The sequence below is a fragment of the Quercus lobata genome, chromosome 11, assembly GCF_001633185.2.
Source record: "Quercus lobata isolate SW786 chromosome 11, ValleyOak3.0 Primary Assembly, whole genome shotgun sequence".
Taxonomy (NCBI): domain Eukaryota; kingdom Viridiplantae; phylum Streptophyta; class Magnoliopsida; order Fagales; family Fagaceae; genus Quercus; species Quercus lobata.
The window spans coordinates 43,345,644-43,367,150 of record NC_044914.1 but is presented as its reverse complement, the minus strand read 5'-3'; the positions used below and the strand labels follow the sequence as shown (position 1 = coordinate 43,367,150).

The 21,507-nt window shown below is 36.4% G+C and overlaps 2 protein-coding genes and 1 long non-coding RNA gene across 6 annotated transcripts; all 3 read left to right on the top strand.

Moving 5' to 3' along the window:
• The first annotated feature begins 386 nt into the window (after positions 1-386).
• On the top strand, positions 387-6,587 carry LOC115968252 (serine/threonine-protein phosphatase 7 long form homolog). Of its 2 annotated transcripts, none has more exons than XM_031087591.1 (10): positions 387-497; positions 1,456-1,521; positions 2,250-2,361; positions 3,343-4,100; positions 4,462-4,552; positions 4,666-5,064; positions 5,150-5,956; positions 6,059-6,166; positions 6,277-6,378; positions 6,519-6,587. In XM_031087591.1, the coding sequence occupies exons 3-8, from the start codon at positions 2,251-2,253 to the stop codon at positions 6,146-6,148; spliced, it is 2,256 nt and encodes a 751-aa protein (XP_030943451.1). In that variant the 5' UTR covers positions 387-497; positions 1,456-1,521; position 2,250; the 3' UTR covers positions 6,149-6,166; positions 6,277-6,378; positions 6,519-6,587. The 2 variants fall into 2 exon arrangements, with proteins under 2 accessions (XP_030943451.1, XP_030943450.1); XM_031087590.1 differs by having other exon boundaries at positions 6,269-6,378.
• A 2,534-nt stretch (positions 6,588-9,121) lies between these two features.
• On the top strand, positions 9,122-9,860 carry LOC115968254. Its single transcript, XR_004086718.1, has 3 exons — positions 9,122-9,166; positions 9,599-9,645; positions 9,824-9,860. It is a non-coding gene; the product is annotated as an uncharacterized LOC115968254 (long non-coding RNA).
• A 327-nt stretch (positions 9,861-10,187) lies between these two features.
• LOC115968253 (bifunctional L-3-cyanoalanine synthase/cysteine synthase D1-like) lies at positions 10,188-15,788 on the top strand. Of its 3 annotated transcripts, XM_031087594.1 has the most exons (8): positions 10,653-10,726; positions 11,149-11,205; positions 11,324-11,433; positions 11,574-11,631; positions 12,066-12,329; positions 12,410-13,118; positions 13,287-13,367; positions 13,925-14,214. In XM_031087594.1, exons 2-6 carry the CDS (start codon positions 11,167-11,169, stop codon positions 12,491-12,493), a joined length of 555 nt encoding a protein of 184 aa, XP_030943454.1. In that variant the 5' UTR covers positions 10,653-10,726; positions 11,149-11,166; the 3' UTR covers positions 12,494-13,118; positions 13,287-13,367; positions 13,925-14,214. The 3 variants fall into 3 exon arrangements, with proteins under 3 accessions (XP_030943452.1, XP_030943454.1, XP_030943453.1); XM_031087592.1 differs by lacking the exons at positions 11,149-11,205; positions 11,324-11,433; positions 11,574-11,631 and having other exon boundaries at positions 10,188-10,726; XM_031087593.1 differs by lacking the exons at positions 10,653-10,726; positions 11,149-11,205; positions 11,324-11,433; positions 11,574-11,631; positions 12,066-12,329 and adding exons at positions 14,786-14,899; positions 14,983-15,788 and having other exon boundaries at positions 12,866-13,118; positions 13,925-14,605.
• Positions 15,789-21,507: the final 5,719 nt, after the last annotated feature.

The following is a 21,507-nucleotide window of genomic DNA, read 5'->3' as shown; positions in this document are numbered from 1 at the left end:
CGATTTCCATGCTTACAAATCGAGTCCAATGAACTCGGTTTTTACACTGGAAATCGAGTTAAATAAACTCGATTTCCATGCATACAAACCGAGTCCAATACACTCGGTTTTTGCACATAGAAATCGAGTCCATTGGACTCGATTTCTGTGTTTAAAAAACGAATTAGACTCGGTTTGTATGTAATCCGACTGAAAAAAAAAAACTCATTCAAAACAGTCTCAAAAAAAAACTCTTTAGTTCAAAAAACTCTCTCATTCCCTCCAACACTCACAGTGCATCACTCAAAAAACTCAGTCTCTCTCTCTCTCTCTCTCACTCTCAGTCCTCTTCAGCTCCGTCCTTCTCCGTCGCCGTTCCGTCGCACTCATCCAGCTTCAGCTCCGTCGCCGTTCCATCGCGTTCATTCCCTCTCTTGAGCTCCGTCGCCGTCGGCCCTCCATCTCGCTCCGGAGCACTTCCCGTCGCCGTCTGGTTTTCACAAACAATTTCCATTTAGGTACGTTTCTATTACTTCACCGATTTCTTATTTTCTAACTTTTTAATGTCAAGTATTGGGCTTTCCCTCTGTTTGGCAACCGAGAAACTGCAGGAAAGCAAAAGAAAATTAGTAAGAAAAGTTTGAGTCTTATGTTAAAGTATTTTTTTTTTTTGGAGTTTTTATCTCAGCGAAAGCATTGGTTGAGTGGTGAGTTTTGCTTTTTGTTGTGTACCAAAATAATGAATAGCCTTGGATCATGTTTCTACTACGATCTATCATCAAATTAATATGGGGTTTCATTATGTTGATTTGTCATGTGTTAGAAACGGTTCATGCTTGAGAAAATTATCTGTGTATTCTTGTATAAATGTACTATATGTTTGAAGAAATGTTTAAATGAATAGAATCTATTTTATTATGACTTGTACCTCAGAGCATGATTTAAGTATTTGTATATGTGTGTACTTTTGCGATTCCTTTATTATGTTTTTATATGGTGGTTGAAGTAATTTGCCTGATAGAGGTGCTGAATGCTGATATTGTCATCCTAAACATTCAAACTGGTTGGCATCTTCTAAGATGGATGTTGGCTCCAAGTATAGCATAATATGTTGTTAAGTTTAAACGTCTTGTAAAATGGAAAATTGGGTTGGAAACATTAGATAGTGTTATGAATGTAGACGTGTTAGATGTTTAATTGGTGTCATGTAGTTACCTTGTGCATCAATTTATTATACTGTTTATAATAGTATTGTTTTGGCTGCTTTGTGCTTTTTGTATGTAGTCTTTTTTTCAATAAAATTATTCTTATAAAAAAAAGGCTCTCCTAAATATTACAATATGAAATTCATCATATATATTAAAATGTCTGTCTAGAAATTTATTTTCCTTTCTTCCTTCTTTATATAAGCATAGAAATGATGTTCATCCATATATATACATATTTGAGGTGCTAATTGCATTTTATACCTTGCAGGAATAGGCTTGAAAAGGCTTCACAACATAAGCTTTTAGAGAAGGTAGTTGCATAGTGATATTGCAGGTAATGATTCTACTATGTTGCTGCATTTCAAATCTTGGCTGCCATGTTTGCTTTGTTACCTTTGTTCATTTGCTTTACTATATACATTGCTGTTATTGAAGATTTTTTATTTATTTATTTATTTTTTTTTTGTCCTGGTATTTAAATTTTGCATTATATTGTCTTATTTTTAACATCTGGTTCTTCACTTCTTCTGCATAGTTTTCACATGAATCTACACAGGCAATGCTGCAATGTTGAAATGATTTTATGATTTCTTACATTATGTTTGGTAGGATGAAGTGTAGAAATGAGATTTTTCGTACCTACTTGTGTTGGGGTGGTAGGGTAAAGGCTTTGTTCACCATTGTACCCTGGTTTGGATGTTTTGTTGTGAGTTCAGATAATCAATTTTAGAAAGTCTTTTCAGAACCCACCCCACAAACTCCTCCCCCCTTTTTAATTTTTTCAGATCTTTTATGTAGCACGTAACTGTAGGGTCCATTTGGTAGGAGGGAAAATAGTAGGGCCAACTATGTGGGTAGCCCAAATTAATCAACGCGGATATGATTTTCCTTCATTCTTTTTGTCACCTTTTGTAAAACTTCATTGTAGCCCAAATTAATTTTATGAGTAAAGAGGACCATCTGCTTGTTGTCAAAATAAACTGAATCATTTTCTTGTTCATCACTTTCCTTGCCAATTTAACATGTGATTATATTACTCTTGACTCCCTAAACTTCGTGCAGTATGGCTGCTGTTCCTGCTCAGCTCCCTGATGAGTTTGGTCCTGGGCCCACTGACGATTCGGTGTTAAGGTTTATAAAAACACATCGAGCGTGCGCTGTTTGGGAAGGCAAGGTAAAAATTAAAACCGACCACCTGCTGAATGTTCTCTTCTTATCCTTCTACATTATGTTGATTTTTTTTTTCTTCCCATTTCTGAAATTTTAAGTGTCAATGGTATTACTAGCTTTCAATGCATGGTCATGCGCATTAGTTGGGTTAAGTTAGATTGGTTGACTGTTAGTGTGGGTGTACATGAACAAAGCAATCCTAGGTTCATAAGAGTTATTTTTGTTTGAAGCAATGTGACCTGTGATAATTTTATTGTTGCTTGGCAAGAAGTTGTTCAGGTTGTGGTTGTTGCAGTAATTTTTATTGTTATTATTGAGAACGCTAGCCTTTGCCTCTAGTTTCTTTTACTTTCCTCTATTTAGGTTGTTTATTTTCCATATCATGTCAAACAGATATGATCCTTAGGTTCCAAAAGCAAAACATAGAAGTTTATATTTAGGAATCCATTTGGAATTACAACTTGTGTAACAAACCTAGCTTAATGAATCATATTGAAGACAAGCTTTTGTCATAAATCAAATAAAATCCTTAAGGACCCTTTTCACTTGAGTTTCTTACTTGCATTAAAATACTTAGTTAAGTAAATTCAAGGGTTGGACAACAACAGAGCTTAAGGGAAAACAAACACAAATCAGCAACTATGACAACGAAATACAACCAAATTCCAAGATAGTTACTTAAAGCTTCTTAAATTAATGAAATAGCTTTAAGAAGCCTTTTGACTTTTCCTGGTTTAGAGGCAGCAATAGGCTGGTCGCATGGGAAACCTTTCATTACTAGACAAATGTATAAAATGCATTGCATCCTTTTATTTTTCTCCCGTTGTTGCTTTTTTTTTTTGTTTTTATTTTTTCTTTTTGGGGTTGATATTTTAAGGTCCCTTCATAACTGCTTTATTTTTGTTTTTTGGGATCAATAACTACAATCATATATACAAAGGTTATGGCATATTGCATCTCATCACCATAGTTCTATCATGTGCAGGATCCAGGGCCACTGAAATGCCGCGGTCGTAATGACGAGTTCCGAAAACGACGCCGGATAGTGGTGGATGATCGTATCGTCGACATTGTGAAGAGAGTTGGATTAGAGGGGCTGTATAGGACCCCAAGTAGAGAGATTGATCATAACCTGATCACGGCCTTCGTTGAGCGATGGCGGCCTGAAACCCACACCTTCCACCTGCCACATGGTGAGACAACGATCACATTACAAGATGTGGAGGTTCTTTTCGGGATTCCAATCGATGGTGAGGCAATTGTTGGAACAACTGACTTGACATGGAAAGATGAATGTCAGAGTCTGCTTGGAATTGCTACTAATGACACCACGCTTAAAGGACAAAGGATCCAAATAAAGAAGCTACTAGAAAAAATTGACGAAGGGTTGCCCGATGATGCAACAGAGGTGGTTGTGCATCAATATGCACGGTGTTATATCCTAGCACTCCTGGCAGACACAATTTTCGCCGACAAGTCTGGTGATAGGGTGCATACAATGTGGTTGCAGATGCTGAGGAACCTACGGAATCCACCTCAGTATAGTTGGGGGAGCGCTTGCCTTGCATGGCTGTACAGAGAGTTATGCAGGGCAACCGACAGAGGTGCTAGTCAGATTGGTGGGGCCTTGTTGCTAGTTCAGTATTGGGCATGGGTTAGATTCCCTTTTTTGTGCCCAAGGATGGACCTCCCACCAGATGGTGCATATGGCCCACCATTTGCACCTTCTCCATTGTCTATTAAGTAAGTCTCTTCTTTGACCGATTTTCTCTATTGGAAATAGATCCATAATTTTAAACACATTGTTAGACATAGAAAATAAAATTTGAACCTTGATATTCTTCTAATTGTGACTCATTAATAGGATTTTTATTTATATTTTTTATATATCGTTTGACAACCACGGAGGTCATATGTTATGATTGATGTATAATATAAGTCTTATTAATTTTTAGCTCCACCACTAATCATATGTTTAGATAATCATTTATTAGTATAATCTTAGTGGTATGTACTGTTAAATTTACGATTGCCCATCATTTGTTGTTGTTTATTACTTCATATTCTCAATTCCAAGTATTGACTTCCTCTTTCGCAATTGTAGGACTGTGTGGGTTGTGAACACCTTGAATAGCCCCGCCGAAATCTGTCTGGTCCGGTACCGTCAGCTTTTAGATTGTATGCATCCAAAGCAGGTACCAACATTGTGTTTATTCTATTGTTTATGACTATTGTATTTATAAATGTAAAAGAGCTCATAGATATGGAACATTGCATAATGTGCTGCCCTTTGATTTGACTATTTTAGGTGGTGTGGCAACCATATGAAACTGAATTAGCCCACCTGCCTGCGTTTTGTGTCGCCGGAAGGGATGTATGGACGGCGAGGGTACCGCTTGTATGTTTCTGGCTAGTAGAGAAACATACACCGGACCGTGTTGTTCGTCAGTTCGGGATGGTACAAGAACCCCCCCCATATGTTGATACTGACGAAGCCCTTCATGCCATAGACTTGAGGGGGAAGATGAATGTGAATTGGAGGGACAGACATTATGGCCATATCCGAGTATGGAATACTCGAGCACGATCTCTATGTCCTGGAGCACGACTAGAGGGTGATATGTCGCCTGCTCATCCATACTTCGATTGGTACGATAGGGTGACTTGGAGGTTCGTCGACCACACTTCGGCTTCACTTATTATTATGGTAATTGCTTTGACCTTTCTTTTCAATTTTTGTTGCGTATCAGGAACTTCAGTATGATGTACTAATTGTATTTATTTACTTTCAGGTTGCCAGTCACAAGAAGTTGTTGAGACTTCATACAGTAGGCAGTCCTGAGTACAACCATATTTCAGCTGTACTTAAGACAGTGGAACGCCTTCACCGTATAACTGCTCGACTTCCGTTGGAAAATATCGATGGGGCAAATCCAGAAGCGCCAGAAGATACTGGACGACCAAGCACGAGCTCAACTCGTGCCAGCCATAGCCATGGTCAGCGTGCTGCATCCCATCAGGTTGTCAGTAGGGCAGATCTCCCTCCACCCCCACGTGCATCTCCTGCCCCAGAGTTCCCTCCACCTCCACATGCATCTCCTTCCCCAGAGATCCCTCCACATACTGCTCATGTAGTTTCTAACCTAGATATCTCTCTACCCACTACTCATGCATCTTTTCACCCCGAGATCCCTTCACACACCTCACATACATTTTTTGATCCTGCTCATCTTTCATTTACTCCACCATCCTTTGATCTCGGCCCTGATTTCAATCAAACCCCTCCTGTCATGCACACGCAATCCCCATCGTACAACATTCGTCATATAGACCATGTACCGCCCCATAGTCACTCCATGTCATTCATGCCCACTCCTAGACTACATATAGATCCCATGAGTACGGGCACTCACATTTCATTTGCTACACCATCCTCCCCCGCAGTTGTTGGGAGTCAAGCAAAACAACCAGCTGTGCATGTTGAGAATGAGCAGGTTGTTGGGTTACAGTCACCCCCACAAGGTCGACCTAAACGTACAATGAAAGCACCTCCTTGTGGGACAGGTGGTCACAAAGCAGGACACAACGCTGGCCCCACGGTATGACAAATCATTTAATGTAATAAATATCGAGTAACTACTGTTATGGTTGGTATTGGAATTCATGTAATCCATTGTTTGGTTGTAACTTCATCTTTGCAGCAACGTGAGGAGCCTCACGAAGGAGATGTAGTACCCCCTCCCCCACATACCAGACACTATACGAGACAGCATAAGCGTAAAATGCATTAGGATTAGCATCCCATAGAGGTTCTCTCTCTCTCTTGCTCTCTGAAATCACTTTTTTTTTATTTATTTAATTCTTTTAATGCTTTGAAAACATTCCTAATTATTTGATGTGGGTTTATCAAGAAACAAAGGAGGACACTCGAGAATTGGAGTTTCTGACCCTAAGTGATGATCAGCACTTAGCTTAGAAAACACCTCACTCTTTCTAGGTTGGACCTGAAAATGCTTCACAGGTTTGTTAGGATCTCTCTTTCTGCCATATTAATGGTGTTTTTAACAATTAATTTGAATTGACTTTTAGGTAAAATGATAATGTAATGCTTTCAGTTTTCAAATTTTGAACTGCACGTTATAATTTTTTGCCATGGAGCAGGTTATTTTGTCCAGTCCCGTACTGAATGAAGGGGAGCTTGAGTCCTTGCTAAATGATCCCTCTTTGAAACCTCAAGTTTTGCCAACATTTTTTGATATTCGTAAAGGAGTTGATGGTTCCTTGGAAAAGACACTAAATATATATAGTGAAGCTGCTGATGAAGCTGTTCGAAATGGTTCCCAACTGCTTGTTCTGTCAGACCGTTCGAAATGATGTGGGTTTATCTTAAAAACCCTTTTCTTTTTAATAATATTTCAAAGTCTTTGATTTTTGTAAATTTTACATTGAAATACTAATGCCTGGTTGGAAAGTTTATCCAACTCTCTACTTTTGAATTTGCTTTGTGCTTTGTGTTTACGAGATATGTGTTGATGCTAGATTTCAGTGGATATGTTTCTTGGTTTTCTTTAAGTGATTTTGTTCTTTGATGTTTAATGTGTTTTTTGGTGGGTTAAAACATTAGGCAAATTGTTGTCAGTTTTTTTTTTTTTATTTTTTATATTTAAAATTGCTGGATGTTGAAACTTTGTTGGTATGAATGTATGTAGGGATGGATGGTACTGGTTTGGGACTTGTTCTGCACCATAAAGCTCTTGGGAAGTAAGTCATATTACATGTTATAGCTTGAGGGGGCCATTGCCCCCCCAAGATTTTCTAAATGCTTTAAATTTTCCTTTACATTTGAGGATAAAGTTTAATTATGTATACAAGTGGCTCCCCCAAAAATGCACTTACTTTTCTTTTCTTATATTATATATATAGATACACACAATTCTGTCCCTAATTAGCCCTCCCACCCAATAGCTAAACGCCTAGTTCCACTGCTGAAAATAGAGACTTACAGCTGGAGGCTGAAAGGTTGGACGTCCTCTGAGCATTAATCTCACTGGTTGGGTGGCATCAGCAGGTGGAATCTTTAAGATTTGGAATCTTTTATTTTTGGGTTTAGGGTTGAGGGAGAGAGAGGGAGATACATTGGTGCAGAAAACATGAATGTGGTCCATACAAATGGACCAAACTACCTTCCCTTGATCATGGACAGGGGTTTTGTTGGTGTATTGCATGATTGGTAATGAAACCTTCTTCCTACCATTTTTCTTTCAGTATAAATGATACATCTTGGTATTCTTGCTTAACCTGAAATCTCAACTAAATGTTATTCTATTGCTCCAGTCTTTCATATACATGCAAGGATAGTATATCAGGTTATTTAGTTTAGTCAGTGAACCCTGGAGATAAATTGATCCAAGTTACATGTTTGCTGTCCCCTTCCAGATATCTTTTCAATTGGCTGTCTTGTTCCAGGAACTTTTATTTGAAAATTTATTTGGTGGGTCATCTTAAATAGAATGGATAAGTACTAACCTTTTTGAAGGGGGCTTGTCTTTCCAATCCTTCTGTTGAACTTGGCTGGCATTACATGTCTACTAGTGAAAGTGTTGATTGGAAAAGATTTACAGTTACTTTAATGTGTAGGTGGTTACTTGCCAATTCTATATTTCAGATACGTTTGGTGAGAATTTTAAGGGTACTTAGTAATAGTAGCAGTATAGGGGATTTGATTTTTAGCGTTCAAATAATTTGGAGCTTGGAGTTAGTTGGGAGTATTGGTGAATCAAATTACCAAAGATTATAAAGTAACTCTGAAAGAAGTTATGCATTCTAAGGATATGCCATAATAACAGAATTATATGATACGATTCAAGGATCCCTTGAAAACTCAGCACTGTCGCAGAATGATCTTTTTGAGCAATCTAAGGAACTACTTTGGTATCATTTGCTTCACAAAGAAGTTAGCCACTGTATTGTACTTTTATCTGGTTATTGTAAATAATTAATGCTTTGATCTTGTATATATAATAATTCCATTTTCCTTTCAGGTGTGAAGCCTTTCCAACGTATCCTAGAACTTATGACTTGGTGCATGCAGCCGGACTGCTATCCCTTGAAAATGTCCAGTAGCGCCGTTGCACCACACTTGATCTGTTCACTGAGATTGATCGAATACTTTGTCCAGAGGTACCAAATCATATAATTCTCTCTTTTAGTTCTATATATAATCATTATGCATTGATCGCCTTATTCTTGAAATAAACCTTTAATTTAATGGCCAAGGGTGGAGCAGAAAAATCATTACACATGAAGATAAGATCATCCCGTTATATGAGCATTATTTTTCATGTTCCAGAAAACTTTATGATGGTTGTTTAACCTTTACAGGTGCATTTAGATGGTACTCCTAACAATTTAGAAGAAAGTGATTTCTGTGATTTTAGCTTTCTAGACAGAGGGCTTTTCAGTTCAGATATTTCTGTTTGTGTAAGTTTGCTGCATACATGAAGATACTTGGTATTTTATGCTTTAAACTTTAGTCCAAGTTGTCTTTTATTTTATAAATATTGTGAGGGAAGTCAATTGGAAATAACTAACCACAGTGATAGTGCCCCTTATATTGTTTTCTTGAATTTGGCAGTTTAAAGGTGCCATGCTTGAACCTGTTCGTAAAACACGAGATGCAACGTTCTTTGTGAACAATTCTAGTGATATTTAGGTTCCACGTGGACCAGAGCAGCCAGGTGCTGTTCAAATTACCATGCTGGAGCTGGCAGCACAAGGACATGCTTCAAAGGTATCGGCAGATAGTTTAGGTAGATATGAATAACAGTTACCTTTTTCACTGCTCGCTTTTAGTTTTCTGTTCTTCTCTGTGAAGAGCCTTGTACCTTAGTGGTAACTCTATGGATCATTTGTCAAACCGAAAAACACTATGGAACCAGTTTGCAATTGAATTGACTTCAAATTTAATTTAATTTAATTCAATGTCTTTGCAATGCGATTGTTTTTTTTTTTTTTTAAATATTCGCAATTCAATTATTTTTTTGGACTAGATATAAGTTGAATTGGAAGTCTTTAGTTTTTTGTGATTTATTGAGGATTTTATTTTTAATTCTTAATTAAATAGAAACTGGAAAGATGAGTGTTAACAGTACAAGTTGGTTCAAAGCTGCTAGTTTACCAGCAATTGCCTGTCTTTTAGCTACTCCTTTAATACTGATCATTTGTGCATCCTTTTTGTGCAGCTGTTGGTGCCATATTGTCAGCAACTTATTCAGTTTGCACGCTGCAGGTACACGATGTTCATCCTTACATGAATGTTATACATGGAAATTGACATGCTCCATTAATGCATGATATTTTTGGCCTGATAAAGGTTCTCAATCAAGATGAAACGCCCTTACTTTACAGTATTGTATTCGGTGAGGGAGTGGTGCATGATGCCACCTCTATTGTGCTTTTCAATGCAGTCCAATCACTTGATGTCAGCAACATTGATCTGCTTACAGCATTGAAATTCTTGGGGGCCTTCCTTTACCTCTTCTTCACCAGTACTGCTCTTGGTATAGCAGTAAGTTGTTGTAGTAGTTATTTCATGGTTGTTATTATTATTATTGTTTCTTTTCTTTCCTCCTTTTTATTAGGCATCTCTCTTCAATTTCGGTTGTTTAATCATACTCTGTCGAAAATGCAAGCTGATATGAATTTCAAAGGCATTTCTTGATCCAAGGTTGTCTTTTTGCATTTAAGGTTTTTGGTACAATTTATTGTGTAAGGCTGTGTTGTTTCATTGGTGATTTTTTCTTTTTTTGGTAAATCACACTAAAACCAATACAGATAAAAATAAACTAAGAAACTTGAAAAGATATAGATCCAATGGCAGCATTTTAGGAGAGCAGCCTCTGTTCATTTTGTGTATCCTCCTTATAGAGCATTTTAAAATGCCATTCTTTCACATACTAGTTGATATCTGATTAATGGATTGTGGCTTTGAAACGGGACAAGGAGCTTGTCATTTCCTTCAATGGGATACTCAAGAAATTACCACAATTAATGATCTTGTAGATGAAAGCAAACATGGCATATCTGTAGATTCTACTTCAACAAGCCATGAGTTAGTCACTAAAATGGGTGATTTGAGTATTAATAATCGAAAGAGGAAGTTTGATTCACTAGAGATGGAAAATCCTCAACATCTCCCAACTTCTGTGGCTGTACATGAACATTTTGAGAAAGATCAAGAGCCTGTCATAGAGAGGAGTGAACATGATGAGACTTCAGAGAATTTAACATCTACAAAGTATATTGATCCATCACGAGTTGAGGACTCTTCAAATCTCCAAGACCTAGCTGTGCTGGAGGTTGAGTTGACTGTAAGTGAACCTTCTGCTCTTGGGGTTGCTGAGATGTTGTTTGACTTGTCTCATTGTAAAATAAGCTTATTTGGTCTGTGATAATATATATTTTTTTTATCATGAATACCTCCGGTGTACTAGAGTGGCACTAATGTAATACCTGTTTTTTGTTCACTTTGCTAATTATATTCCCATTATACGTATCATGTTGATATATCTCAAATCATGCTAAATTTTTGTAATGATCAAAAGTTTTGATTTGTTTTGCAGTTTTTTTACTAATTGAAAAAAGGAATTGGCTCAGTGAAAAGCAAAATGGGACAATATTATTTTTCATGATTGTGCAAATTTGCCCATTATATTTTTTTTGTTCTCTATATGCAAATGCAGTCTACTTCTTTGAAGTTTCGTCACACTCATTTTTCTTTATCATTTTGCAGTATTTTTAAGAAGATAAGATGGAAGACAAGTGTGCAATCAAGAAAGATGTTACAGAAGTATTCTTTTTTCAATAGAATTAATGCTTTAATGTTGCTTTTGTTTTCATTATTTTGTATTATGAACGCTGTTGCTCTCATATTCCATTTTGTTAATGGTAATTTTTGACTTGTGCAGCTGATAGGCAATACCCCAATGGTATATCTCAATAATGTTGTGGATGGTTGTGTAGCCTGTATTGCTGCCAAGCTTGAGATGATGCAACCATGTTCCAGTGTTAAAGACAGGCATTACTCTTTATTTAACTGTTTTTTTTTTTTTTTTTAATTTATTTATTTTGATTTATATAGTGTGATTTACAAGCTATTGTATTTAATTGACAATCTTTAGTTCTGACATGCATTTGAATTCAACTTTTGGCATGTAGGATTGGATATAGTATGATAAAAGATGCAGAGGATAAGGGTCTGATTACACCAGGGAAGGTTGGTAAAGAAATCTCTACACATCTCAAGGTTTCTTTTTTTGGTCATACAGGTTTTTTACCTTTCAAATTTTCTTCTTTCTTGGTTGATTATAAGAATTGAAACCAAATAAAGTATATTACTACAATTGCTATGATGGCACCTGCATGGCTTTTCATTTGGCATTTGGTACACATTTTATTGCATACTGTGCTGATATTTAACCTCATTATGACTTAAAGTGAGACTTGGATGGCCTCTCTGGGATTTGTTTCACAGTTTTGTAATGCTCATATTACAGGGTTTTTCACTTCTACTTTTAATTCTTCGTTTTTTTTAGTTTCTCTTTAATACTTATATTTAATTGTATATGAGATATTGCTATGTATGTAGTCCAGATTATAGAACTAACATATTTTTCATTGATTCGGGACATGTTTGAATAATGGAAAAAGACTATTCTCATGGAGATAACAAGCGGCAATACTGGCATTGGGTTGGCTTTCATTGCAGCTGTCAAGGGTTACAGACTAATACTTATCATGCCAGCTTCATATAGCATTGAGAGAAGAATTGTGTCCCTAGCTTTTGGAGCTGAGTTGCACCTTACAGATCCTACCAAGGGCCTTGATGGTGCTTTTGAGAAGGCTGATGAGCTCTTAAGCAAATTCCCTAATAGTTATCTGTTTAAACAATTTGCAAATCCTGCGAACCCACAGGTATTGTTTACATTTGCTATATTTTGATATGGATAGATGATTGAGACCATTAATAAATCATTCTGTCATTCTTGGTTCAGATCCATTATGAAACCACTGGCCCAGAGATATGGAGAGATTCAGCAGGGAAAGTTGATATTTTGTTTAGGACGACTTTATATTGAGAATGAAAATTGAATATTTTATTGGAGATTTGTTCATCTTCTTTATTTCCTTTTGTCAAGGAAGGCTTGGAAAGGAAAATGCATACATTTTCACGAAATGGATCATTCTTGTAAACTTTTTCTTCTGGGATTGATTTTCCATACTCAATATCTGCACTATTTTATTATTATAGTATTTAATAAGAGAGATGCTTTGGGAAAATGATAAGGAATGCTCTGACAAAATTTGAGTGTTCTATATCCATGGGGTTTGATAGGCCTTTGACAAGTGTCTAGTGACTGATATAATACTTCTACCTCAAATAGAAACTGAAAAGACACACAGAAGACTTTGGACATTCCTGTTACATATTTAAGTAAAAGTTGCAAATGCATCTGATTAATTGAACCTATTAGATTAGTAGTGCAGGAACATACTTACAACGTTTGCTTTGTGAATCTTGTCAAATCATAACAAGTCTGAGCTATTTTGTTTCCATGACAACATTTCTGATTTCTGTTGGCTGCTACTACAGGCATGGATTTACCTTCAATGATTTGTGATGTTTTTGGTAACTTTTTTCAGGTATCAAGTGAGGAAGCTATTGAAACTGCTAAGCTGCTTTCCCTGAAAGAAGGTTTGCTGGTATGGAATTATCTTAATTAGATAATATGTAAAGATTCTAGAGGAATTCCTTACACTTCCTTTTTATTTATTTTTGTTACACATAATTTCTACAGTTCTTTTGTTGCTACTTGCTGGTCTCTTTGGTTTTCCAACTCTCTGTTGAAAATGGGAGCTTGTTTATTTCAGGTGGGGATTTCATCTGGTGCTGCAGCAGCTGCTGCAATGAAGGTGGGAAAGAGGCCTGAAAATGATGGAAAACTTATTGTTGTAAGTCTTATTGCCTTCTTCAAATTAATATAGAATCTCTGTTGCATGTTTTTATTATTATGATAGTCTGCTTAGGTTATTTTAATTCAAGCTTCACATCTGAACCCCTTTAAATATGTTTTGGATGACTCCTTTTGTATGCTCTACGGAGTCCTGACTGCACATTCTAGGATCCATATTTCTTCATGTCTTCCAAAACCAGGAGATGAAGAGTGTTGTAGAATACCATATTTATTTTCAAGCTGTCCATTACTTTTGCTTAGCTGCAGGTTGTGTGGCCATAATATCGTATACAATATTGATCAATTTGTTGTAATTTAAGTTATATTTGTGAAATGGTAAAATCGTGTTTTTAATTTCACAATTTTTATTGAAATTGTGTTCTCAAAACATAATTTCAGCTAACATGGCATTGTGTGTCCGGGTGTCCCATACATACTGTGTGTAATTATTACCACTCTTTAACCTAATTCAAAGTTTGAAAAATATACTTGTCGGCATATATATGTTTAACCCAATTATTTAACTGTTTCCTTTTGATTTTGTGTGCTATGCAGGTGATTTTCCCCAGCTCTGGAGAACGTTATTTATGTACTGCACTCTTTGATTCCATTAGGAGAGAGGCGGAAAACATGACTTTTTAGTGATGTCTTTATATGTCCATTTCGCTGTGCTGGTTTACTGAAAGAATAAGAAACTTGCTAATGAAATGTTTGCAGTGTTTATGAACAACTTATTTTATTTATGAGACTTTATTTCATTCATCAAATAATATAGTAAACAAGTTGAATGGAGTAGTAAAATTTTAAAGTTTATATAATTTAATACTGTCAGAATTAAGGTTGCATGGTGTAGTATATATTCATGTTTTCCTCCATTAATTGCAAACCAAGTGTGAAGAACAGATATAAGAACACAAGAAGAATTCTCTTCCTTTTCCCTCTCCATTCTATCTTTCTTTGCGTGCTTTGAGAGTGTGGGTTTGTTCCATTTGTGAGTGGTGTTTGAGTGTGTGAAGGCCCATCGACTTCCAATAATGTGGTACAGAGACAATTGGTTCATGGAGAGAATGGTGCTTGCCAAAATGGGATGATTCCATTTCAGTTGATTAAGAAAAATTTGATAATTGATTATCCGAATGAAGTCGTTACTTGGATTATATGATGCATGGGAGATTCATTGCGGACAGGCTGAGATCTGGAGGCAGATTACTGTTGCTGGAGACACTTGTACTGAAGGTATTTTCTTGCGCATGTACACATTTGCTATGTATCCTACAGTTACTGCCCTGCCCAGCCCAACCCCCCCCCCCTCTCACCCACCGTATCTTTATAGTTTATGTTTCTCTTGCTTTGTTCTTACTAACTTGCTGCTTGCCCTTATCAGTTATCTGTTAATATATATATTTTTTCTTCCAGTGACAGATTGTATAAGTCAAGTTTTAGGACTTCATATTCTGGGTTGGTTGAGCCGGCTTGCTTTCCCTCCTCCTCGATGTTTATTAGTTCTTCCACCTCGGCCTCTCTCTTGTGGTAAATACAGATTACATTCCATTTGTTTGGTTTTTTTTCCCTCTTTCATCTTTGGTTGTGACTCTGATTCATATTTTTGGCAGGTGTTTTCCCTAATTTTGATTCCATATTTGTTCCTCGAGATAAAGATGTGTCTAATTGTGAAGGCTCTGCTGACCTGCATCATAGCCCTTCAATTGTTGAATTTGATGAGACGTCATCACAAATATCTTGTCGTGACGCTCAGTCTTCGAGTGAATTGTCAATCCCCAAGAGTCCTCCTGCTTTGCTAAAAGGTAGCGTAACAACTTTAAACGTGGATGTGCTTGAGCAGACAGTGTTGCCTCTTCAAAATCAGCTTCTTACCCATCTTGAATCAATGAATCTGCTTCAACACAAGTCCATGACACAGGTGGTGGAATCTACTTTTATCGTTTTGGATCGTCTATTAGTTAATTATACACCTTTTTAAGAGCGTGTGAAGGAGTTCATTGCCTGTGCATCATCATTTGCTGATATAGAGTAGTCCATCAACAACAAACATTCTTTTCAAGAGTTGATGGAGCGGTACCATAGTGAGAAAGTAAGGTATATAAGCAAAGTGGCTACTATAAGCAACAATAGTGTAGCTGTGTAGCATCTATCCATTTTGGCTATATAATTTGATTGTTTTTTATATGTAATTTGTCACTTTGTTCCATCCTTGGTTAAATGGATTGGATTTAGCTAGATCTTATGTATGATCGTATAGCCTCTTCATAATCAGTATGTTGGTTTGCGTAGAGCTTTGTATGTGAATTGCATAGCTTGTACAAGGATTTTTCTATGTACAGCTTTTAAATTATGTTGAGATTTACCGAAATGATACTAATTTGATAAATAAAAGTCATCTATTTCACCTTTTCTGTTCCATTGATGCTTCTATCAATCACAAATTGTTAGAATTTATTTTTTCCTTATAAAATAACCAATGTTTAAAATGGGGAAAAAAATCAGACAAATGGGAGGTTGTAATTGATATATTTGATAGACAATAATCTGTTCACTAGATAAATGCATAGTCGGGTTTGCATGGATGTTGAGGTGGGAAATTTCCTACGAGTGTCTTCAGAAATAAGTGTTTCCTTGGGGTGTTTATTGTTTCTCTTTTTGGTTGTTTTTTGATGAATGAGCATGATTGCACTGATGGTACTGACCAAGCTTCAATTGGAAGTTGTAGCATCAATGCTCAAAGCACGAATAATCAAAGGGTTGATAATTCATTGACAATATTTATTACCCCTTGAAGGGGAAGGGAAGGATGTGTGTGTGTCTATAGCATTCAGGAAAAATCATAGTTAAGAATTGTGAACATTGGGTTCAATAAAGGCTTTTTATGTTTTTTTTTTTGGGAGCAAAAGAACCCTTACAAGTAATATTCTCCCCTAAAAAATAAAATAAATATTTATTTTTATTTTTTTACCTAAATAATGAGGCTATTGCATTTACGTGGAGCTCTCTTGCCATTTCTCTTTTTGGTCTTCTATAATTAACTATAATAGGAGGAAAAAAACAACCTTAAAATTTACAATGAAACATTAGGGAAAGAAACAAAATATTTTCCAGGGATATTGGGAAAGAAAAGGACCACCCACTTGTTGAACACATCTAATTTGGTTTAGTACCACAACCTGTCCTGCTAGCATATGGATCATTTCTTTCATCTTGTTTTTACGTACTTTATTTGTCTATGGCAGCGGCTTTAGTAAGGTAGTAGTTCTACTGAGATAACTTGAATTTTTTTTTATTGCTTTCTACTTGACCTCGATGGCTGTCCCTTCTTCTCCATGTGGCAGTGGTACCGTCCAGCTGAGAAAAGACAATATTAAGCAATAGCCAATAGGTGTTCTTTCACTTTATCACATTGTGAAAGATTCTATTAACAAGGCCAAGACTAGTTCATATATGAAAAAGGGGATGGAGATTCCCAAAACCCAATTCTCCATTTAGCTTGTCCTGTAGTCTGTAACTGTAAGGTTTGAAGTTGAAGTTTGGTACAGTGCTACCTTTAATTCATTGAAAATTAACCGTCCAAGTCACACATCACTCTGACAAAATTTGTTCCTGGCCTGGATATATATGTACTGTTTAAAGTTCATTTCAGTAAGTTAATTCAATCATCACAATTAAACTAGTGAGTAGTAAGCAATATAAACTACAAAATTGTGGGGATTTAAAATTGAAAGACAAAATTAAACAGTCATAATATCACAATCTAGAAACAGGTACATTGGATATAAAATACTTCGATTACAAGTTCATTCAGTGACAAACAAAATAATAATTGTGTGGATACAACCCAGTAGTAAGTTCAAACACATAATAAAGAGAACCCCAATTGACATCTACAATGCCATTCCAAACTCGAGTATTTGCATGCCTGGCAAAAATTCAAATATTGTTGTTAGATACCAAAACCCAAAACATACGTACTAATCTATGCAACTTGGCTAATTGATACAATCATGGCATTTTATATAAAAGCATCACTTACCTAGTTTGGATTATTACTGCTTGTCGAAGCCCCACGGGAAAGCGGACATCTTCTACGGTTATGCCCATGTTGATGACACAGTCCACAGCTCTGCTTTTGCTGAATCTCCCTCAAGTCAGAATCTGGCCTCCGGCTTCCCGGTTCTCGCCGGACCCCATCCATCTCATTTCGTATCCTAGACGCCACAGGTCGACCTTTGCCCCGCAACAGTTTTGGGTCAGGCACCCACTTTGGACCATCCACATCCCTCCACAATGAATCTGACTTTGGCACCACAAATGCATGTGAGTAGGTGTGAATGGCGTTCACCAAACTATAACATGGGTCAATATATGCAGTCGCATCTTGCCCCAAGTACTGAAGAGCTTTAATTGCATGTGAACAAGGGATCTTTCTCATTTGCCACTTTCCACAACCACATGTTCTGGCCATTACATTTACTTCATAACTATGGTTTCCCCCTCCAGAGCTATAGATGTTGTATGAAGTAATTACTTGATATATACCATTCTGATTATTAAACGGATTTATTTGGTGTGAAATTGATTTTTGTAGGTTGTGTCCATAGATTTTTAAGGCATATTTAGTCCATACCTTGTCCTTTGAGAGATCATGAGTAATTTCTTTGTGTCGATCATGGAAATACGCAACAAGTTTGCAATGAGTGAATTCAACCATTGCAGCAATGGGTAGGCCACGGGCACCTTTGAGTACTCCATTGAAGCACTCCGAGACATTGGTTGTCATAGCCCCATAACGGTATCCACCATCATGTAGTTGGGTCCACTTGTCTAGATCCTCGTTCATTAGATATGTGTATGGCATGATGGATGAGTCGGGTTCACTTTCCTGCCGCTCGGTTCTCCGTTTCTTCCTAAGGGCTTCGATCTCAGCTTCCTTGATAGGTTGCATGTACAACTCAAATTTAGATTCCTGAGTAGCATACCCCGCTTTCAAGGCTAATGACTTTAAAGTGGCGTCCTGAAAATGCGTGTTGAAGTTGCTAGCAACATGTCGAAGGCAATATCTGTGAACTACTCGTTGTCGTCCATCATCATGTCTAGGCCAGTTTGCAATTGCACTTTGAATACCCTTATGTCGGTCAGAAATTATACAGATGTCCTTATCTGCTATCACATCCCCCAGTGCATTCCTGAGGCGTTCTAAAAACCACCCCCAACTAGACCCTGACTCTTTGTCCACAACGGCAAAGGCAAGAGGCAAAACCTTGTTGTTGGCATCGGTGGCCATTGCAATCAACAACACCCCTCGATATTTACCATACAAATGGGTCCCATCAATACTGATCACTGGCTTACAATGTCTGAATCCTGCAATGCATGGAGCGAAAGCCCAAAATATATAGCGCAATATTGTATCACCGAACTCGTCCCTGGGTATGGTGTGAAACCAGAAACGGGTGCCAGGTTCTTGATCCCAGTATGCAAATAATAACTTTTTCAACCTTTGGTAAGACTCTTCCCAATCCCCAAATATCTTTGCAATACCTCGTTGTTTCGCATCCCATATCTTATAGTAAGAAAGAATATGCCCATAATACTTCCCTTTAATGAAATGTCTGAGGTGATAAATTGTTGCCGTGTGTTTCTCTTTCAACAATGGAACAAATTCTTCTGCTAGAAAATTACAATCCATCATTCTACCATCAAGGGCCGTGGCAAGGGGCATACAACTATGAGGACCCCTATAAGATGTGACCATCCATAGTCCGAGTTCAGGCTTCACAACTGCCCTAACGTACCACATGCATGATTCATCGCTGCATTTCACAGACAGTCTACTTGTGGTCGACCTACTAGTCACAAAGTTTCTGTTATACTTTGCGGCGTAAATTGTTAATGCACGTCTCACCGCATCTTTATTAGCAAAAATCAACCCTTTCGCAAAATTCATGTCTGCATTCCAAGAACCAAATGCTTGCTGACCAACTTCAGGATCAACCATATTTTCCCAAGTATTTTCATAAAATGATGAGGCAGGAGGTTCATAAACGAGGGTCGTATTTGTAACATGCTGAACTCTAGCATTAGCGTCCTCATCATCTTCATCACATTCAGCCATATCATCAACATGAGGAATGTGAGTAATGTCATGGTCATCAAGACCCCTGTCAAAGTCACCATCGTCAATCCTCTCTTCATACTCATCTCTATCCTCACCATCTTCCCCAGAACAGTCTTCGTCTTCATCTTCATCTTCAACTACTGGAACTGTAGAGGATTCACCTCGATGTGTACAAAATTGATCTTCATATCTATTTCCAGGTTCGCTCTCAATTGTTACTGGTGTCTCTTGAAAAGGGGGTGTATAGCCTCCCAATGTGGTGCATTGATCATCTAGGACTGCAAACTGTAGAGATGTAGTTGTTTGTACAATTTCGTCCTCTACGCCGACTTCTGCACGAGGCTCCAAAGTGACGTATAACTCAAAATCTGCTGCTTGTTTCCATTTGTCCATCTTACTAAACATGAATTTCACATGTTTGTCCTCTGTTATCGCCATATATCTGTAATTAATGCATTGATTGAGGACTTCATATGGAGAACGGAAAGTAATATGTATGTCATGCAAAGCAGGGTTCACTTGCAACTCTTCCATAATTTTTACTTTCAGCTCATTCAGGGTCTTTAGCTTACGGCGTATCATCATATAGTAGCACTGGATACCCGGACCTTGAAATGAGACTCCATCATAAGGGTTGGCATTGCTAAGGGGTCCACCGTAGTATATATTTATATAGATCATTGTCAACCTATAGATCATCAAGTGCAATTGTGTTAGTGACAAATTTATAACGCTTAATCAACATCAATCACAAAACTTTGCGTATGAAATGCCAACAATACTAACCTCAACCAAATTTGCATATACTCACCTTTAGTAATCTTACAAAAATAGTCATTACCAATTTCATATTCTTTAAAAATTCTAAATCATTCTAGGGGCATGACTTTCAAAACTCATTCAAATAAGTTATGATGAACAAAAATATTATATACCAACTAGTTATCCATTGAAATCTCTGTTACAAATCTTAAACAAATATATCTTGAAATAATTTATGGTAAAAAGACTACTATCTTAGGTATCAAACTCATAATCTATTTCATATCCATGAGAAAGACCTAAAAGTACTAAATATTCCTAACAATTGATCACAATATTTAGTACTAAATATTCCCAATAATTAATCACAATATTAATTTTTTTTTTAACTTAGCATATTATCACAATATTTACACTAACAAACAAAACAAATATTCCCATATGTTGTAATAACATAATAATCACAATATTTGGTACTAAATATTCCCAATAATCACAATATTTGTAGTTATTTTCTAAAAAAATCCCTAATGACTCCATTCTTTTTGCCAATATCTAATCCCCTAAAATCCTAAAGGGCTATGGAAATGGACAGCGTTTGCTCTCTTTCTATTTTTAAAGTCTGTTCCTTTTTTCCTAACTTGGAATGTTACAAATGGTAACAACACCAAATATTTGTAAATTTTTCACAAACTATACATGCTCGTGCTGCACCATCTGTACACATTCATTCATGGTCATGGTCATGACCATTTCATGTTACAATTTTACTGTTGCAACTTCCTTAAAAAAAATAAAAAATAATTGGATTTATAAGATTTTGAGCTTCGAACCTTTAGCCAAAAAAGTTTTATATATTCTCTTAAATGAAAAAATAAAAATAAAAAGGAAAAAATTGCATATCTAGAGTACTCAAATTTTCACATAATAATCACAATATTTGGTACTAAATATTCCCAATAATCACAATATTAACTTTCTTAAAAAAAAACTTAGCAAATAATTTAATCACAATATTCACACTAACAAAAAAATAAAAATAAAATTTCCCCAATATGTTGTAATTTAATCAAAATATTTACACTAACAAAAAAAAATTCCCCAATATGTTGTAATTTAATCACAATTATTTACTAAATATTCCCAACAATTAATCATTAAATTACTACTCATTATAGATATTTTTTCTTAAGTAGATTCATGATCTTATATAAATGTGTCATAACATTAATTAAAAAAAAAAAAATAG

Coding starts and splice junctions, on each gene's coding strand:
- LOC115968252 (XM_031087591.1), top strand. CDS start 2,251: ATGGCTGCTGTTCCTGCTCAGCTCCCTGATGAGTTTGGTCCTGGGCCC. Junction 2,362..3,342: donor GCGCTGTTTGGGAAGGCAAG/GTAAAAATTAAA, acceptor TATCATGTGCAG/GATCCAGGGCCACTGAAATG. Junction 4,101..4,461: donor CCTTCTCCATTGTCTATTAA/GTAAGTCTCTTC, acceptor TCGCAATTGTAG/GACTGTGTGGGTTGTGAACA.
- LOC115968253 (XM_031087592.1), top strand. CDS start 10,331: ATGGATTGTGGCTTTGAAACGGGACAAGGAGCTTGTCATTTCCTTCAA. Junction 10,727..12,065: donor TGCTGGAGGTTGAGTTGACT/GTAAGTGAACCT, acceptor TAATGGAAAAAG/ACTATTCTCATGGAGATAAC. Junction 12,330..12,409: donor CAAATCCTGCGAACCCACAG/GTATTGTTTACA, acceptor TTCTTGGTTCAG/ATCCATTATGAAACCACTGG.